The sequence below is a fragment of the Taudactylus pleione genome, unplaced genomic scaffold (genome assembly GCF_031769625.1).
Source record: "Taudactylus pleione unplaced genomic scaffold, aTauple2 ptg000127l, whole genome shotgun sequence".
NCBI classification, from domain to species: domain Eukaryota; kingdom Metazoa; phylum Chordata; class Amphibia; order Anura; family Myobatrachidae; genus Taudactylus; species Taudactylus pleione.
In genome coordinates this window covers 14,971,123-14,987,955 of record NW_028284529.1, presented here as the reverse complement: position 1 = coordinate 14,987,955, position 16,833 = coordinate 14,971,123, and the positions used below count along the sequence as shown (strand labels likewise).

General features: G+C 46.8%; 1 protein-coding gene across 3 annotated transcripts in view; it reads right to left on the bottom strand.

The window, feature by feature from the left end:
* Window positions 1-16,833, bottom strand: part of FREM1 (FRAS1 related extracellular matrix 1) — a 173,277-nt gene that overhangs the window by 30,080 nt on the left and 126,364 nt on the right. For all 3 annotated transcript variants that reach the window (XM_088472659.1, XM_088472658.1, XM_088472660.1), the window contains exon 29: window positions 13,062-13,211. In XM_088472659.1, coding sequence (XP_088328785.1) covers window positions 13,062-13,211 — 150 coding nt within the window. The remainder of the gene's footprint in view (window positions 1-13,061; window positions 13,212-16,833) is intronic.

The window sequence follows — 16,833 nt, the reverse complement described above, 5'->3', positions numbered from 1 at the left end:
CAGACTTCATCACCACCAGCCTATAGCAACCTGCATAATGGGTGAAGCAAAATACAAACCTCCCTGTATGGGGGGTTGGGTATGAAATCCCCTATCCCTCCCTTAGGGGTGCCTAACCCTAAAACTCCTGTCGTGGGGCCTAACTCTAAGTCCCCCCGGGGGTGCCTACACTTAACTCCCCCTGCCCGCACCCTGAACATAACCCTCTCGGGAAGAGCCTAACCCTAACCTCCCCCCCGGTGGTGCCTAAACCTAACCACCCCCATCCCCTAGCCTAACCATAACCCCCCCCCACGGCTAACAGCTAACCCTCCCCGCTTACCTTAGTTCGGGAAGCTGTTGGGATTGCGTTGTCGGGCTAAAAGATAGGCGTCAGTATTTAGTATTTTAGTACTAAGTCAGGATTTCGACACCGGGATTCCGTCAGATGGCTTCCCGTGCATCTGTATTCTAACTACATCCCCTGTGCGGGTTCCTGGCAGAAACCACTGATGTAGACTATCTGGTAGTAGCAAGAATCCAATATACCTACTGAAATGTGACCCCACACTTGCTCCAAAATTCCATCATACTCCAACTGTCTCCAAAATAGCCCCTCATACCATCAGGCTTCCACTTTCCACAAAATGCCCCCACATAGACTGAGATACCCCAAATGCCAAGAAATGCCCCCAAATACCTTCAGACCTCCACATGTGCTCAGACCTTCCTGAACTCTCAGAACTAAGAATGCCCAGATATGCCACTCAGATCTTCCAGCATGCCCCTCATATGTAATTCACACATTCCAGCATGCTCCTTGCATGCCACTCAGATATCCCCACAGTCCACTTGCATGCCACTGAAATTTAACAATATGCTTGTCAAATCTGACCTCATGCCACTCAGACCTCCTCTCACATATTTAAAAATATGTATCTGCACAACTGCAGCCCTCAGTGGAAGGACAGAGAGCATGAAGTACAGAATGCAGTACACACTCTGCTCTTAGTGACCTGATGTGCTGCATGACCTCCCAGCAAGGTCACATGACATGGAAACCAGCTATTTTTGTTCTGTCTTGCGTCTGTTTTTTAATAAAGCAGAGAAATAAGTCATGTGGTTAATGCGGAGCTGTGGGCCTGATTCAGACCGGTCGCAAGTGCTGAGCACTCGCAACCGGGTCGATGTTTGCCCACTGGGCATGCGCACGACGGAGCCGGCTCCGTCGTGCGCTTGCGCGAGACCCGGCTAGCGACGGGTGCTCCATTGCTCTGGGTCTCGCACCAAAGGGGACGAGCTGTCGATGGTGATTGACAGCTCGCCCCGTTTGGTAGGCGAGGCTGGGGGGTGGCTTCACAAATGGAGGCGTTCCCAAGCGAACGCCTGCCATTTGTGGGCGGCCCCACTGACATCACAAGTGATGTCAGTGGGAGAGCTTCCGGCTCTATTAGAGCCAGAAGCTCTCTGGGGCTTGCGGCCACGAGACCCTACCACAAGGGTCTCGTCGCAAGCCCGATGGTCGCGATGGTCTTGATCTTCGCGACCATCATCCTGGCCGCTCGCAATAGCTGTGGGTGGTCACCCACAGCTATGCGAGCGGCCAGGAGGCCGCACACAAAAAAAATGCCCAGATTCATAGCGAGCGCTCTTTCAGAGCATCCGGCTCTGAATCAGGGCCTGTTTGCCTAAGGTAAAAGATTGCTAGGCCAGCTGATGCCCACCACTGTTATATATATGGTTTATGTCTTATGTGATGAAGTATTTTTCAGTAAAGACACAGGGGTATATTTAAGGTTTATTTTGGAGAATTTATAGGTGATTTTCTGTGTGATTTACAAATCTGGGATTTACTAAAGGCAAAATCGACTATAGAACTTAGGACCTCATTCAGAGTCGGTCGTTGCGGCCACATGGTCGTAAGGTAAAAGGGGCCGGATATGCAAATGAAGCGCTCGCAAGTTGCCTCGTTAAGATGGAATCGTTAGCTGGACGAGCGAGGGGAGGATGCGGCCGTAAGACTAAAAATACGCCCCCTTCTCGTTCCCATTACACGTCATCTCCGGGCATATAAGGATTAATCGAGACCATCGGAGCTGGTCGTAGAGCTTAAGGTTGACCATACCCTCTCTTAAGCACTACGATCAAGTCAATGTAAAAGCCATGACACTACTTAGTTAATTATGCACTCCCATAAAACGCCGTTTGCATAGTCAGGCACGCCTGCATTCGGATCTCCACTCCCCCGTTCACAAGCACCTTCCCCTGTTACCACCCACAAACGCCTCATCCTGTCACTCTAACTAACGACCTGGCTGTATTCAAGGAGAGAGCAATTTCTGATCGTAATTGCTAGTTTGCACACGCGCATTGCGAATTTTACGCATGCGCAGTTTAGCGAACATCAGTGACGTACGACCATGCAGCTTCAACGACTGACTCTGAATGAGGTCCTGAATCCTGTCCAAAATTGACAAAACATCAATACTTTCACATAAACCACTACAGGATTCTCTCATTTACTAATAGTCGGATTAAAAAGCTACTTAAAATTGACTATGAAATTGACAGAAAAATCCCAAATAGACTATTAAAAAACAACAGGTGATTTGTAGCTTCTAAACACCATTCTATTGGTAGGAACTTAATTGTGATGCATATAAAAGGAGACACAAGCACGTGGTAAACTGTTGCACACACATTAACTCCTGACACCAGTTCCTGCGGCATAATTCTCTTGACCCGTTCCACAAACTCATAATAATCCATCTCCACAGGAGACCCTCCTAAAGTGCTGTATGTAGAGTGCCTTTCTAAGGCCATCTTGGATTTAACACTGCACCGGATATCTGAGAAGTGCTTCACACACTGTCACTTGTGACATTTTCAATGCCCAATAGAATTCACTGCATCAACTGTTGTCTGACACATGGCCTGCTTCAGTGACGTCCGGTGAGGTAAATGGCTTGGGAGGCACTGCTGGTATCAGAGCCAGATTCACAGATACATATATGAAACAATTGTACAAAGGTGCAGCAGTATATAGTGCTGGAAATTTGGTGTGTTTTGAACAGGGATGTGCAGAACACATAGACAGGAGAGGCAGTGCCTCACCTGCCATACACTTTTTACTGCAGAGTTTTGACTATAAAGATGATTAGAATAATACAAAAAAGATATTTATATTTTCTTTAAATTTTTCATATAATTTTATAGTAAAACTCTGGAGTATACCTAAGTATGACAGGAAAGGCTCTGCCTCACTTGACCGCAAATCACTGGTCTGCTTTCTTCTTGAAGATGTGCATTGGTCCTGGCTACCAAATAACTCCTCAGAGTTGGACAACAAGGTTTTAACCAACGCACAATTCTCCTCAAACTTAAACCTGACATTGCGGCCAAATTTAGTTTTGCCAGGTTGAGGCTCTTCCCCCGAATTGTAGTCCTGGCCCTCTGCCTCCAACCCCTAATTATTACATATTTTTAGTAAGCAGATCGCCAGGGGCGGATTGGCTGTTATATTCAGTGGGATAAATCCCGGTGGGCCGATTGGTCAGTGGGGCCGCTTGTGATCTGTGGCCCCGCCCCTCCGAATCACGTCACAGGCTGTCCCTGTGTTTGCATGACAGGCAGCCCGTTGGCTGCCTGTCACAGCTAGTAAAGCGGCCAGCCAGCCTCTCTCATGTGAGGCTTTCCTTTTAGTCCCCACCCACCCAGGGAAGGTGCTGCTGCTGCTGCTTCATCACAGACAGCAAGCACCACAGAGGAGGAGCTGGTCCTTGGCCGGCGTCGGTAAGTGAGTCACGGAGGAGGAGGGGAGGGCCACCATGCCTGCCTGCCAGCCCCAATTGTCTCCTCTCCACTCTGTCCCCTCCACAGGTTGTGAAGTTAAACTGTAACTTCACAGCCTGGGGAGGGGACAGAGTGAAGAGGAAACAATCGGGGCTGGCTGCCTGGGAGCCTCAGGGACCTGGTTAGTACAACTAGATGGGAAGCCACTAGCCAGGAGAGGAGACAATCTGGGCTGGGGGGAGGGGAGACCTTCTACATAGTTCCAGCCCCAGCAGACTGTCTCAGCACATTGTTGGACAGCTGCCAGGATCTGTTCTGTCTCACAGCCAGCCCTCCTCTCCACTGCTCTGTGCTATGTGTGACCAGAGAGAGGAGCCCAGAAAGGTGAGTGCCAATGGTAAGGAAAGGATGGGGAGGGGCTGTGTGCTTTATGAATGCATATTAAATAAGTCTGTGTGTCGTGTGTCTGGTGTCTGTGTCAGTAAGTGTTGTGAGTACTGTCTGTGTCAGTAAGTGGTGTCTGTGTCAGTAAGTGGTGTATGTGTCAGTAAGTGGTGTAAGTACTGTCTGTGTCAGTAAGTGGTGTCTGTGTCTGTAAGTGGTGTCTGTGTCAGTAAGTGGTGTAAGTGCTGTCTGTGTCAGTAAGTGGTGTCTGTGTCTGTAAGTGGTGTCTGTGTCTGTAAGTGGTGTCTGTGTCAGCAAGTGGTGTAAGTGCTGTCTGTGTCAGTAAGTGGTGTCTGTGTCTGTAAGTGGTGTCTGTGTCAGTAAGTGGTGTAAGTGCTGTCTGTGTCAGTAAGTGGTGTCTGTGTCTGTAAGTGGTGTCTGTGTCAGTAAGTGGTGTAAGTGCTGTCTGTGTCAGTAAGTGGTGTTTGTGTCTGTAATTGGTGTCTGTGTCAGTAAGTGTGTAAGTGCTGTCTGTGTCAGTAAGTGGTGTAAGTGCTGTCTGTGTCAGTAAGTGGTGTCTGTGTCAGTAAGTGGTGTAAGTGCTGTCTGTGTCAGTAAGTGCTGTCTGTGTCTGTAAGTGGTGTCTGTGTCAGTAAGTGGTGTAAGTGCTGTCTGTGTCAGTAAGTGGTGTCTGTGTCTGTAAGTGGTGTCTGTGTCAGTAAGTGGTGTAAGTGCTGTCTGTGTCAGTAAGTGGTGTAAATGGTCTGTGTCAGTAAGTGGTGTCTGTGTCAGTAAGTGGTGTTTGTGTCTGTAAGTGCTGTCTGTGTCAGTAAGTGGTATCTGTGTCAGTAAGTGCTGTCTGTGTCAGTAAGTGGTGTAAGTGGTGTCTGTGTCAGTAAGTGGTGTCTGTGTCTGTAAGTGGTGTCTGTCTGTAAGTGCTGTCTGTGTCAATAAGGGGTAGATGTCAGTAATTGTCTTTATCTGTGTCAGAAAGTGGTATCTGTCAGTAAGGGCACTGTGTGTGTGTGTGCGGCTATATGTGACGTGTGTGTGTGCGGCTATATGTGTCGTGTGTGTGCGGCTATATGTGTCGTGTGTGTGTGTGCGGCTATGGGTGTCGTGTATGTGTGTGTGCGGCTATGGGTGTCGTGTGTGTGTGTGGCTATGGGTGTCATGTCATCTGTGTGTGTGTGCGGCTATGGGTGTCGTGTGTGTGTGTGTGTGCGGCTATGGGTGTCGTGTATGTGTGTGCGGCTATGGGTGTCGTGTATGTGTGTGTGCGGCTATGGGTGTCGTGTATGTGTGTGTGCGGCTATGGGTGTCGTGTGTGTGTGTGTGCGGCTATGGGTGTCGTGTGTGTGTGTGTGCGGCTATGGGTGTCGTGTGTGTGTGTGTGCGGCTATGGGTGTCATGTATGTGTGTGTGCGGCTATGGGTGTCTGTGTGTATGTGCGGCTATGGGTGTCATGTATGTGTGTGTGCGGCTATGGGTGTCGTGTATGTGTGTGCGGCTATGGGTGTCTGTGTGTGTGTGCGGCTATGGGTGTCGTGTATGTGTGTGTGCGGCTATGGGTGTCGTGTATGTGTGTGTGCGGCTATGGGTGTCGTGTGTGTGTGTGTGTGTGTGCGGCTATGGGTGTCATGTATGTGTGTGCGGCTATGGGTGTCTGTGTGTGTGTGCGGCTATGGGTGTCATGTATGTGTGTGTGCGGCTATGGGTGTCGTGTATGTGTGTGTGCGGCTATGGGTGTCGTGTGTGTGTGTGCGGCTATGGGTGTCGTGTGTGTGTGTGTGCGGCTATGGGTGTCATGTATGTGTGTGTGCGGCTATGGGTGTCTGTGTGTGTGTGTGGCTATGGGTGCCGTGTGTGTGTGTGTGTGTGCGGCTATGGGTGTCATGTATGTGTGTGTGCGGCTATGGGTGTCTGTGTGTGTGTGCGGCTATGGGTGTCGTGTATGTGTGTGTGCTGCTATGGGTGTCGTGTGTGCGGCTATGGGTGTCATGTGTGTGTGTGCGGCTATGGGTGTCATGTGTGTGTGTGTGCGGCTATGGGTGTCTTGTGTGTGTGTGCGGCTATGGGTGTCGTGTATGTGTGTGTGCGGCTATGGGTGTCATGTATGTGTGTGCGGCTATGGGTGTCGTGTGTGTGCGGCTATGGGGGCCCTGTGTGTGTGTGCGGCTATAATGGCAGTGTGTGCGGGCGGCTATAATGACAGTGTCTGTGTATAAAATTGCATGCAGCTGAGGGAGTGGGGTCCCAAAGTGATATCTTGCTTAGGGCCTGATGAGGTCTAAATCTGCCTCTGCATGGGGGGCAGGGGGCTATTCTGTACTAGTCTGGGGGGGTGGGAGAATGATCATCTGTCTGTCTATGAGTGGGGGGGTTATTCTGTACTAAGGGGACATGTTCTGTCTGAGGGGGAGGGGCAATTTTGGGGATGTAGTTAATGTCCCGACGATCAGGATGCTGGCTGCCGAAATTCTGGCACCGGAATCCCAAAGACCAGCGCTGGAATCCCGACAGCTGGCATCCAAATCGTAAGGACACCGGGACAAAGTAAGTATCATCCGCGGTGGGGGGGAGGGTTAGGGTTGGGCTGCGGGAGGGGGGAGGTTAGGGTTAGGCTCCAAGCAGGGGGGCTAGGTTCGGGCACCAACATGGGGAGGTTAGGGTTAGGCACTAAGGGGGAGGGTTAGGCACTAAGGGGGAGGGTTAGGTTTAGGTACTTACCGGGAGGGTTAGGGTGCGGGGTAGGGAGAGTTTGTATTAGGGTACAAAAATCAAGGGTTAGGGGGTAAATAGGACAGAGGAACACTACTCACCGTTCCCCTGTCGGTACTTGAAACAACGGGATGCTGCTGTCAGTGTACTGACAGCCGGCACCCCATCCATACCGATTCCTTATTTTGTGCTAAGGGAGATGATCTGGGGGAGGGGGGGATCTGCTGTACTAGGGGGAGATGAGCTGTCTGTGGGGGAGGGTGATATTGTTTTCTAAGGGACGATCTGTCTGGGGAGTGGGGATATTCTGTGCTAAGGGAACATGACGTGAGAGAAAGGGGGCCTATTCTGCGCTAGGGCAGGAGGACGTCACTGGGGAGACGCAGATTGTACCAAATGAGAAAATATGTTTTATTAAGATACAATTGTTTGATATGTGAAACTCCCATTTTGTCCTGCCCCAAAACTTCCGTTACTATGTATTCTGGTTGCATGTTGATGACATTGGCTTTATTCCTACGCAAACAGGCGGCTTCAGGACCATGTGATCTCCTGCATGAATAATGAATACCGACTCAAGACACTGTCTGTCCAGGTAGGATCAATTTCTCCAGAGGTTCCCTGCTGCAGAGAAATCATACAGGTAAGAAAATGCACATTCACATGCTCGCTGTGCTTAGGACTGGAGCATGGCTATCAGCTCCTGGAGCGTTGGGCATGCCCCCAGCATGATAAAATGGGCGGACTGGCTTGCGAGCATGGCATTTTACATTAGGACACACCCCTTGCAACTAAGCCCCACACACTTTTTCAGCCGCACCTATGGCGCGGCCACATGGGGCCTTTTCCATAGTTTTTTCCAGGGCCACTTTAATTTCCCAATCCGCCCATGCAGATCGCCTTTCCCATAATTGTAATGGGAAATGTGATCTGCCTGAGATATACTAAAAATAAACTGTGAAAAAGTACCGGGGGAAGCTCTGTGATAATAACACCACCTGGAGGTGGCATTATCCAGGCTTTTCCCCAGTTTCTGGACTCCTGATCTGCTCTAATAGGCCCCAGTGATCAGCTGTGTGGTCTAAACAGACCACAAGCTGATCACTGCAAATAAAAAAGGAAAAAAAAAACAAAACTCATCCAGGGACCGGAGATCGGTGCTCCGGTGATGTCCTCCGTGGCTCTGGTCAGCTGGTTTCCCATCCTGCACTGTGATCTGGTCAGCTGGGGGGGGATAGCGCGGGCCAGTCGGCGCATGCACGGCACCTCGTCACTGTATTTTTTCTGAAAAATATAGTGATAAGGCTGCGGGAGGGGATTCACAGGGACAAAGCTTTATTGCAAGCTCTGTCCCTGCAAGGGTTTTTTGATAAATCCCTGTGATATTGCCTGAATTCTCAATGTGAATTCAGTCGGTAATATCATACTACAAGTCAACCTCATTTTAAATGCAGATTGTAGTAAATAGAGGCCCTCATTCAGACCCACTCGCGAGCGGCTGTCCACTCGCAAGTGGGTCGATGGTCCCCACTGCGCATACGCACGACGGAGGGAACTCCGTCGTGCGCATGCGCGAGACCCGACGAGCGAAGGACTTTCCTTCGCTCGGAGTGTCTCATAAAAGGGGGCGTGCTGTCGATGGGAAGGGAACGCCTACCGTCTGAAGCCGGCTCCACTGACATCACTAGTGATGTCAGTGGGAGTGATTTTGGCTCTGATAGAGCCAAAATCACTCCTGGCCTTGCAGTTGAAAAACCCAACCGCAGGCTTTTGCTCGCAGTTTTGATGGTCGCGATGGTCAAGACCATCGCGACCATCATCCTGCACGCTCGTATATGCTGTGGGTGGTGACCCACAGCTATACGAGCGTCCAGGAGGACGCTTCAAATTAATGGAGGTGGGCCCTGATTCAGAGCGAGCGCTCTGGTGAGAGTGTCCGGCTCTGAATCAGGGCCAGAGCCCTTAAAAACTAACACAAATCTTAAACACACACACAGAAACACTGACAAAGACTAAATAAATAAAAAATTAGACAAGACAAAAAAATAAGACAAACTTTAAAATAACAATACAAAAACTGACAGGACATAACTCTGAGAAATCACTTTTTAAGCACCTATATGAAATCACCACTTTCCTGCTAAACACTCCTTCCCTTCTTTTTCTCCAAAAAACACCTTATCAATTTGCTTGGGTGTGTGCCAGACTTTTTTTTAAAGTTTCTGTCGCTTACAGTCAGGGCCGTTGCTAGGTTTATTGGAGCCCTAGGCAAAGCTTTAGTCTACCCCCTCCCCAAAGACATAGGGCCTGATTCAGAGCCGGACGCTCTTTAAAAGTGCTCGCTCTGAATCAGGGTGTTTTTTATTTTGTTGCAGCATCCTGGCTGCTCGCTAAGCTGTGGGTGACCACCCACAGCTTTTGCGAGTGGCCAGGTGATGGTTGCGATGGTCGCGACCATCGGGGCTTGCGACGAGACCCTTGTGGTAGGGTCTCATCTGTCGCAAGCACCAGAGAGCTAACTGCTCTAACAGAGCAGGAAGCTCTCCACTGACATCACTGGTGCTGTCACTGGTGCCTCCCACAAACGGCAGGCGTTCCTTCGGGAACGCTTTTGTTTGTGTAGCCACCCCCCTCCCCGCCTACAAAATGGGGCAAGCTGTTGATCAACATCGACAGCCGCCCCTTTTGTAGTGAGTCCCGGAGCGAGAAAATTTCTCTCTCGCTCCGAGGCTTGCACATGCGCGCGGTGCGCACCACACGTGCGCAGTACCCTACCATCGATCCGCTTGCGAGCGGGTCTGAATCAGGCCCATAATACACACTTTCCTGTCCCTCAAAAGCTTGTAAAAAATAAATAATAATTCTTATCTCCTCCTGGCTGGCAAGACTGCAGCCAAGATGTACAACACTGATGGGCAACCTGATATACTTCAAAGGCCCTAGACTTCAAAAAGGACCCCACATTACCTTTAATTTCAAGAATGAAAACACAACCTGTAAAAGAACTCAGCAGAACCAGATCCAAAATATCCCCACGTGTCACTCACAACATCTACATGCAACTCAGACCTCCCAATATGGACAAACTCCCTAGGAGCACCAGTGACCACCCCCCTCTAATTAATTTTTTAACTTATAAGCTAACAAACAACATTGAAGATAACTGAAATGTATAAACACATGGCCTCATTTATCAACAAGTTTTATTATTCACAACGAGTGATAAAACTTGTTGCATATAATGAATGGTGCTCAAGTAACATCAGCTTACAACAGTCATCTGTTTGAAAAATGACAGTTGGCAGCTGACTGGCTAGGGCACCATTTATCATACGCAGAGAGTTTTATCGCTCGTTGTGAATGATAAAACTCATTGATAAATGAGGCCCTTAGTTACACTAACATCAGAAAACATGGAGTAAGAGGCTGTGGACTCAGTGATCCTCAAATGTTTGTCAAGCTCTGACATGACCCTTGAAATCCTGACTTTCAGGGTCAGACTGATCACAGATATAGTATGTATTTAATATCCATTATGTATATACTAGTATTATGGACCCAGCATATAGTTGCCTACACTCCCATAATGGCCAGGAGTCTCACGAAAATTTGGGTGGCGCTCCTTGGCACCCATAAAGGTGGACAATTCTCCTTGGTCTGTTGCCACCCGGCCACGCACAGACGGTTGATGGCACAATTCAAGTTGAATTGTGTCATTGTGGCTCTGCCCCCTGCTCCACAATGCCGGTACTCATGCCCCACACCAGCCCACCTCTGCCGAGCCCTGTCCCAGACCCGCCTACCTCTGCCGAGCCCTGTCCCAGACCCGCCTACCTCAGCCGAGCCCTGTCCCAGACCCGCCTACCTCTGCCGAGCCCTGTCCCAGACCTGCCTACCTCTGCCGAGCCCTGTCCCAGACCCGCCTACCTCTGCCGAGCCCTGTCCCAGACCCGCCTACCTCTGCCGAGCCCTGTCCCAGACTAGCCCACCTCTGCCAAGCCCTGTCCCAGACCCGCCTACCTCTGCCGAGCCCTGTCCCAGACTAGCCCACCTCTGCCGAGCCCTGTCCCAGACCCGCCTACCTCTGCCGAGCCCTGTCCCAGACCCGCCTACCTCTGCCGAGCCCTGTCCCAGACTAGCCCACCTCTGCCAAGCCCTGTCCCAGACCTGACTACCTCTGGTGAGCCCTGTTCCAGACCAGCCTACCTCTGCCGAGCCCTGTCCCAGACCTGCCCACCTCCGCCAAGCCCTGCTCCTCCACCTGGCTGCCTCTTGGGAGGGGGGCAGATAAAATTTGGCAACTATGACCAGCATACTATATGCTGGATCACCTCAGGACGCCCACACCCCCTCCCCTGTCCTGCTATACTTAACCTGTACCAAAGTGACTTGCTTTATATATTTTATATAATTTAAATAGCCAAAACATTGACTGAATAATATATGACAGTTTCAAATATGTCCACACACATGGATGGCCAAATTGAGCAGATCTGGCAGATAACAATGAAAGTTGTAAGCAGTTATTTGAAATACCCATTAATGTTCCATTTGATCATTCTTTAGCATTATGCATGCCTGGGATGTACTGATTTATTCTGTGTTGCTTTTTATCTCAGTCAGCCGCCCTCAGCCTGCTCCTCGTCTTCTCCAAATGAAGAGGAGGAAATAAGGGGAGGAGAGAGCTGGCAGTGGGTGGGTACCATGCTTGTGAACAGCGCATGTCAGCGCTCAAAGTCTGGGTGAATGCAGAGACCTCGCACTGGCACTGTCAGTGACCAGTGTAGTGGGTCATGTGTGTCGGGTGACAGCAGCTGAATAAACCCGCAGCCGCTGTCAGCACACTGTACAGAAAGGATGTCTTTAGCTTTTAGTTTAATGGACTCTGACTCGGCAGCGCCCCCCAGTGGCTGGCGTTCTAGGCACATGTCTAAAGCTGCCTAATGATGGCGCCGGCCCTGCTTACAGTGCATGTGGTATGTTTTGCCCAGCAGAAGTACATAAGGAAGTGTTTGTTGATTTTGTTAGTGATTTTGTAGGTGATTTGTAATGATTTTGAAGTGCACATTCCAAATCAACCATTCTTACACTCTTAAAAATCGACCCACATTTTTTTCGATTTTGAATCGATTTCAAAATCATTGTTAGTAAATGAGAGATTGAAATCGACCTAAAAATCACCTCAAAAATCGACTATTAGTAAATATACCCCTAGGTATCAGTTTTGAATAGATAGCATGCATAGTCACTGTATCTCAGTGTAAAGCCATTTACTTTCTTTCTATAGTAAAATATAAGCATCAGCATGATAATCTGTAGCAGTGTAGGTAATATCTGTGATGTCAGCATGATAACCTGGAGCAGTGTGGGTAATATCTGTGATGTCAGCATGATAACCTGGAGCAGCATGGGTGAAATGTGTTTTGGGCACCCATATATTTTTATATCACAAATTAGACTTATTTGAATATCAAGTTTCTGTTCTATATTCAAGGCAATTTTCAATCTTGATAATTAAGTGAATATGGCAGAAATTCGTTTTTATTCATTTTTTTTACTCAAGAAAATTATTTCATAGCCAACTGGATACAAATAAATCTAACAGTAAAATAAGCCTTTTAATTAGCTAGACAGGTGATTTTTTTTCCACAGATCAAATTCTATGTTTTTATGATGTTACTGTTTTCTTGGGCAGGTTACTTTATATATGGCATTTGTATTTCTTTTCTTTCCAGTATGAATTTGTGGATGATGGCAGTTCTCGCAATATTAAGTCTAGACTTAAACTGAACAGGGAGGATGTAATAGGTTACGGGCTTCCAGCAACAACAAAGTAGCTGGAATCTGGTGCGAGATAGCCTTTCGTGATGTGTTAAAAAAGCCCCTCTCACAGTAATTCCAGCGTGTCTGATGAAAACCTTGAAAATTGCACCCTATTACATTCCCTCCAAAGTGTTAAAATGTTTCATGGAAATTGAGATAAAGGTATTTTCCAGACTATTTTTTTACATGTTATTTTTTAGCAGGTTAATGGTCACAAATACTGTATATACTGTATTAAGTCAACTGTTTCAAATCACTTTTTTTTGTCATAAAGGATATTATTACTGGTGACATTTTGCTACTGAAAGTGGATTTTTTGTTGATGCTGTTCTAGATTTTAAAATGGAGATCAAAAAGAATACCTCCTCTGGGGTCCACAATTTTCACTACAGCTGTTGTCCTAGTGCCAAGAACAGCATTCACAGGAGAATTTAGAATGACTTCAAAGGTCTCATCGTCTTCTTCTAATCCATCCTGAGTAATTGCTATATTCCACGTCTTGGTTGACACTCCTACAACAAGTAAACATTTCAATTACTCTTTTAATTGCTATTTCAAACAACCTAGTAATAGAGAAATATATTAATTAGCATGTCTGCAGTTAGATGGGAAGAGACGATGGATGCCATTGTGCTCGCAAAAATCTGACTGCTCGCCTACTGTTATCTTGAGTCACAGAAAACGCCTGCAAAAGCCTCTGGATAGTCTTATTTAACCCTTGATGTGCTGTAGCACATGCAATATGTGTTCTTACAAATGAATGTACAAATGAAGAAACATTCTTCTTTACAAAAAAGGTAGTAAGCAAAATTCTATAAATCCCAATCTGATTGGCAATTTACTGACATACAAATTAAGGTTGTAGAATTTATACAATTAAGATTAGCCATAACATTTCACTTAGGTGGCTAAATATTGCAATTTAAATAAGGGTCACAAAAAAGACCTGCTGAGTGTGAAGTTCTATTTGCCATTGATAATGCATATTTAAAAATCTCTAAAGCACAAACGACGCTAAATGAAGTAAGATTGTTGCTCTAATTTTTTGTGATGGGAACATTTTTGACCGTCTTATGTACGGAGATGGGAGGACCTACATTTCCACCAATATACTAAAACTAGATTTCATTTTGTGGAATGAGATTATGTGATATATGTATAAGATAAAAAGTGGTGAAGCAAGCACAATTACATGGCAGTTACTTGCTCTGCTGGAAAGAATACAGAACTAGATTTTTCCAACTCCTCTAAGGAGCTGAAGATAGGGTCTAGTCCTATTCTTGTAATGGGCTGCATTTTGCTTTTTCTAGTTGCACTTCATGGCAAAACGCATTTCCAGACGCATCTTAAGAAACGCAATTAGGGGCTTCAAACACACAAAAGTGACATATGTAATCAACACAGTCGCAATAACCCCATCTCTCATGATTAATTAAAACCAAGCAATATTTTTTGCAAACATATGTCAATTTTAAATAAAGAGAATCTTTAATCAGATATAGCAGAATAAAAAGGAGGCCAACAGCAGCTGTTCTGATCCACAGAGGACCTTGCTGTACAGTGTCCTGCTTTTTGAGGTTCCAGTAATATGGCACACACCCACACACACAAATATATATGACTGACTGACTGATCAATGCCCGGCCCAAAGCCCTGGACCTAGAAACATGAAATTTGGGGAGTATATGCCTGCCATGATGTAAGCACCTACTAAGCAAGGATTTTTTAAAATGTTTTCTCCCTCTGTTCAATGTCCTGACTGACAGACTCATCGTGGCTGCAGCACAGTCCAATATTCAAATAAGGGAACCACACTAACTGCTGCCAAATATCACTGGCAGCTGGTGTGACTCCCCTATTTGAATTTTGGACTGTGCTGCAACCCCACCTCTGGAGCCACCACTAGCCGTAGGATCCTCATGTGGCTTATGAGGCAGAGAGCACTGCAAAGGGGTAAAATGTGTTTTCATGGATTCCTCAATAGCTCTTATAGCACAGGTAAGGGAGGGTAATGTTGGTTCGAGGGAAGGAATGTGTTACTACAGAGGTGAGAAAGGAAACTGTGTCAATTGCAGTGAGAGGAATGTGTTACTACACAGATGAGTGAGGGGAATGTCAAATGTGTTACTACAGGGTGAGGGAAGGGAATGTGTTACAACACGGGTGAGGAAGAGTACAGAAGTGAGCTGGGTAATGTATTAGTACAGGTGTGAGAGTGGGATTGTATTTTTACACAGGTGAGGGAGGGGAATGTCAAATGTGTTACAACATGGGCATTGGAAAGAAATGTGTTACTACAGAGGTGAGCAAGGATAATGTGTTACTACAGAGATGAGGGAGTGTCTATGATATGTTAGTAGTAGTACACAGGTGAGGAAAGGTGATCTTGCCTTACCTTTCCTACTATAGCAGTGATGCATTACTATAGAGGTGAAGGATTAATGTGTTACTGGAGTGGTGACATGGAAATAGAACAGTATAGTACTGTTTACACTGTGGTAAGGCTCTTACTTTAAATGTCAAGTTACAAATGATTATATTTATGTGTATGGCTGCATTTACAATTGAAGAACGTCAGTGTTCTGCTTTTCAGCAATTAACACTTCTCATACCTAACCTGCAGTATGAGTGGGACACTAATGTTTTTGAAAACACTGGGCAAGTTTGAATGCTTTTGAATCTAGCAATTTCTTAGCAAACCCAGACATGCATTGCGGGCTGAATACACATGGTTAAGTACTTACAAGAGATTCTGACCCATACACATCTTATGGTGCATACACACGGTCACAAGTGATGTCAGTGGAGAGCTTCCGGCTCTGTTAGAGCCGAAAGCTCTCTGGGGCTTGCGATGAACGAGACCTATGGTCGCGATGGTCTTGACCATCGTGACCATCATCATGGCCACTCGCTATAGCTGTGGGTGGTCACCCACAGCTATGCGAGTGGCCAAGAGACCGCTCCAAAATAAAAATAGCCCGGCCCTGATTCAGAGCGAGCGCTCTGTCAGAGCGACCAAGTCTGAATCAGGCCCAGAATCCCTCCAGGAAAATCACAATTGGAGACAGCACTGGGGTGTATCAAATCACCCAAATATTTGGAGGATGCTCGATAGTGTAATTCAAAATGTGGCTCACTACTTCTTGAGGGATTGTTCCCAATGAATACCTCCGAGTATTATTGATTTAACATTAGGGATGCTTAAAGGAAAACTGCTAATTAATTGCTAGATTTCCATTTATTATGTATTTATTATAACATTCCAGGATCCAGACAAGCAACAACTGAGCTTAAGACACCAGCAGCAGGCAGTGAAAGCTACAAGAACAGGTAGGAGAGAGCAGGACAGTCTGCCAAGTCTCTTAATTCTGGACAGGCAGTGACAATTTTGGTTGACTGTCCAACCAAATTAGGTCTTTGTCGCAACTGCTAGGACAGTTGGGAGGTTAGTCCCACTTAACATTGATCCACTTCTGAAGGGGGAGCACGCATTCCCATTGTTTTTGAAGTGGGTGGGAAAGGATTGTGGCAATCTAGCATTGGCTAAAATGGAAGCCACAACTCTTGTATGATGCCCATGCAAATTCTGATGCCACGGCGTGGAAACAACCCGCGTGTGCCACTGTAGAGAGAATTGCTTACATTCTTAAAAGATAGTAGGTTGACATTTTTTCATCATGCACGTTGCCATAGCATCTATCAAATCACAAAACTAGGCACAGATTGACCCAGTGTGCATAGTGATTCTAGGCAGAGAATTGGACACACTTGTCAGCACTGAGAAACACTGTAATAATCTGTATTGGCTCATTTGTAACTATTGCAGGAAGAATTTTTTTCTTAAACAACCTTGTCACTGAACTCACTGAGTCAACAACTGCTGTTTGGCAGTAGCTACAACCTGAACACAATTTGCATAATTGTATCAGATGGGCTTGCTTGAAATAGTGCTAACACCTTTTACTGGCCTTCCTTTCAATGCTATATTTCCTATTATTAATAACATTGTCAGAAAGACTCATCTTTACCAGTGGATAAATAAAGCAGTGACATTACACAGTAACCTCCATTTCCACTAAATGCAAATCAGGGCTGCTAACAGGACAGAAACCTTCATATTATTCTATTGCAAAA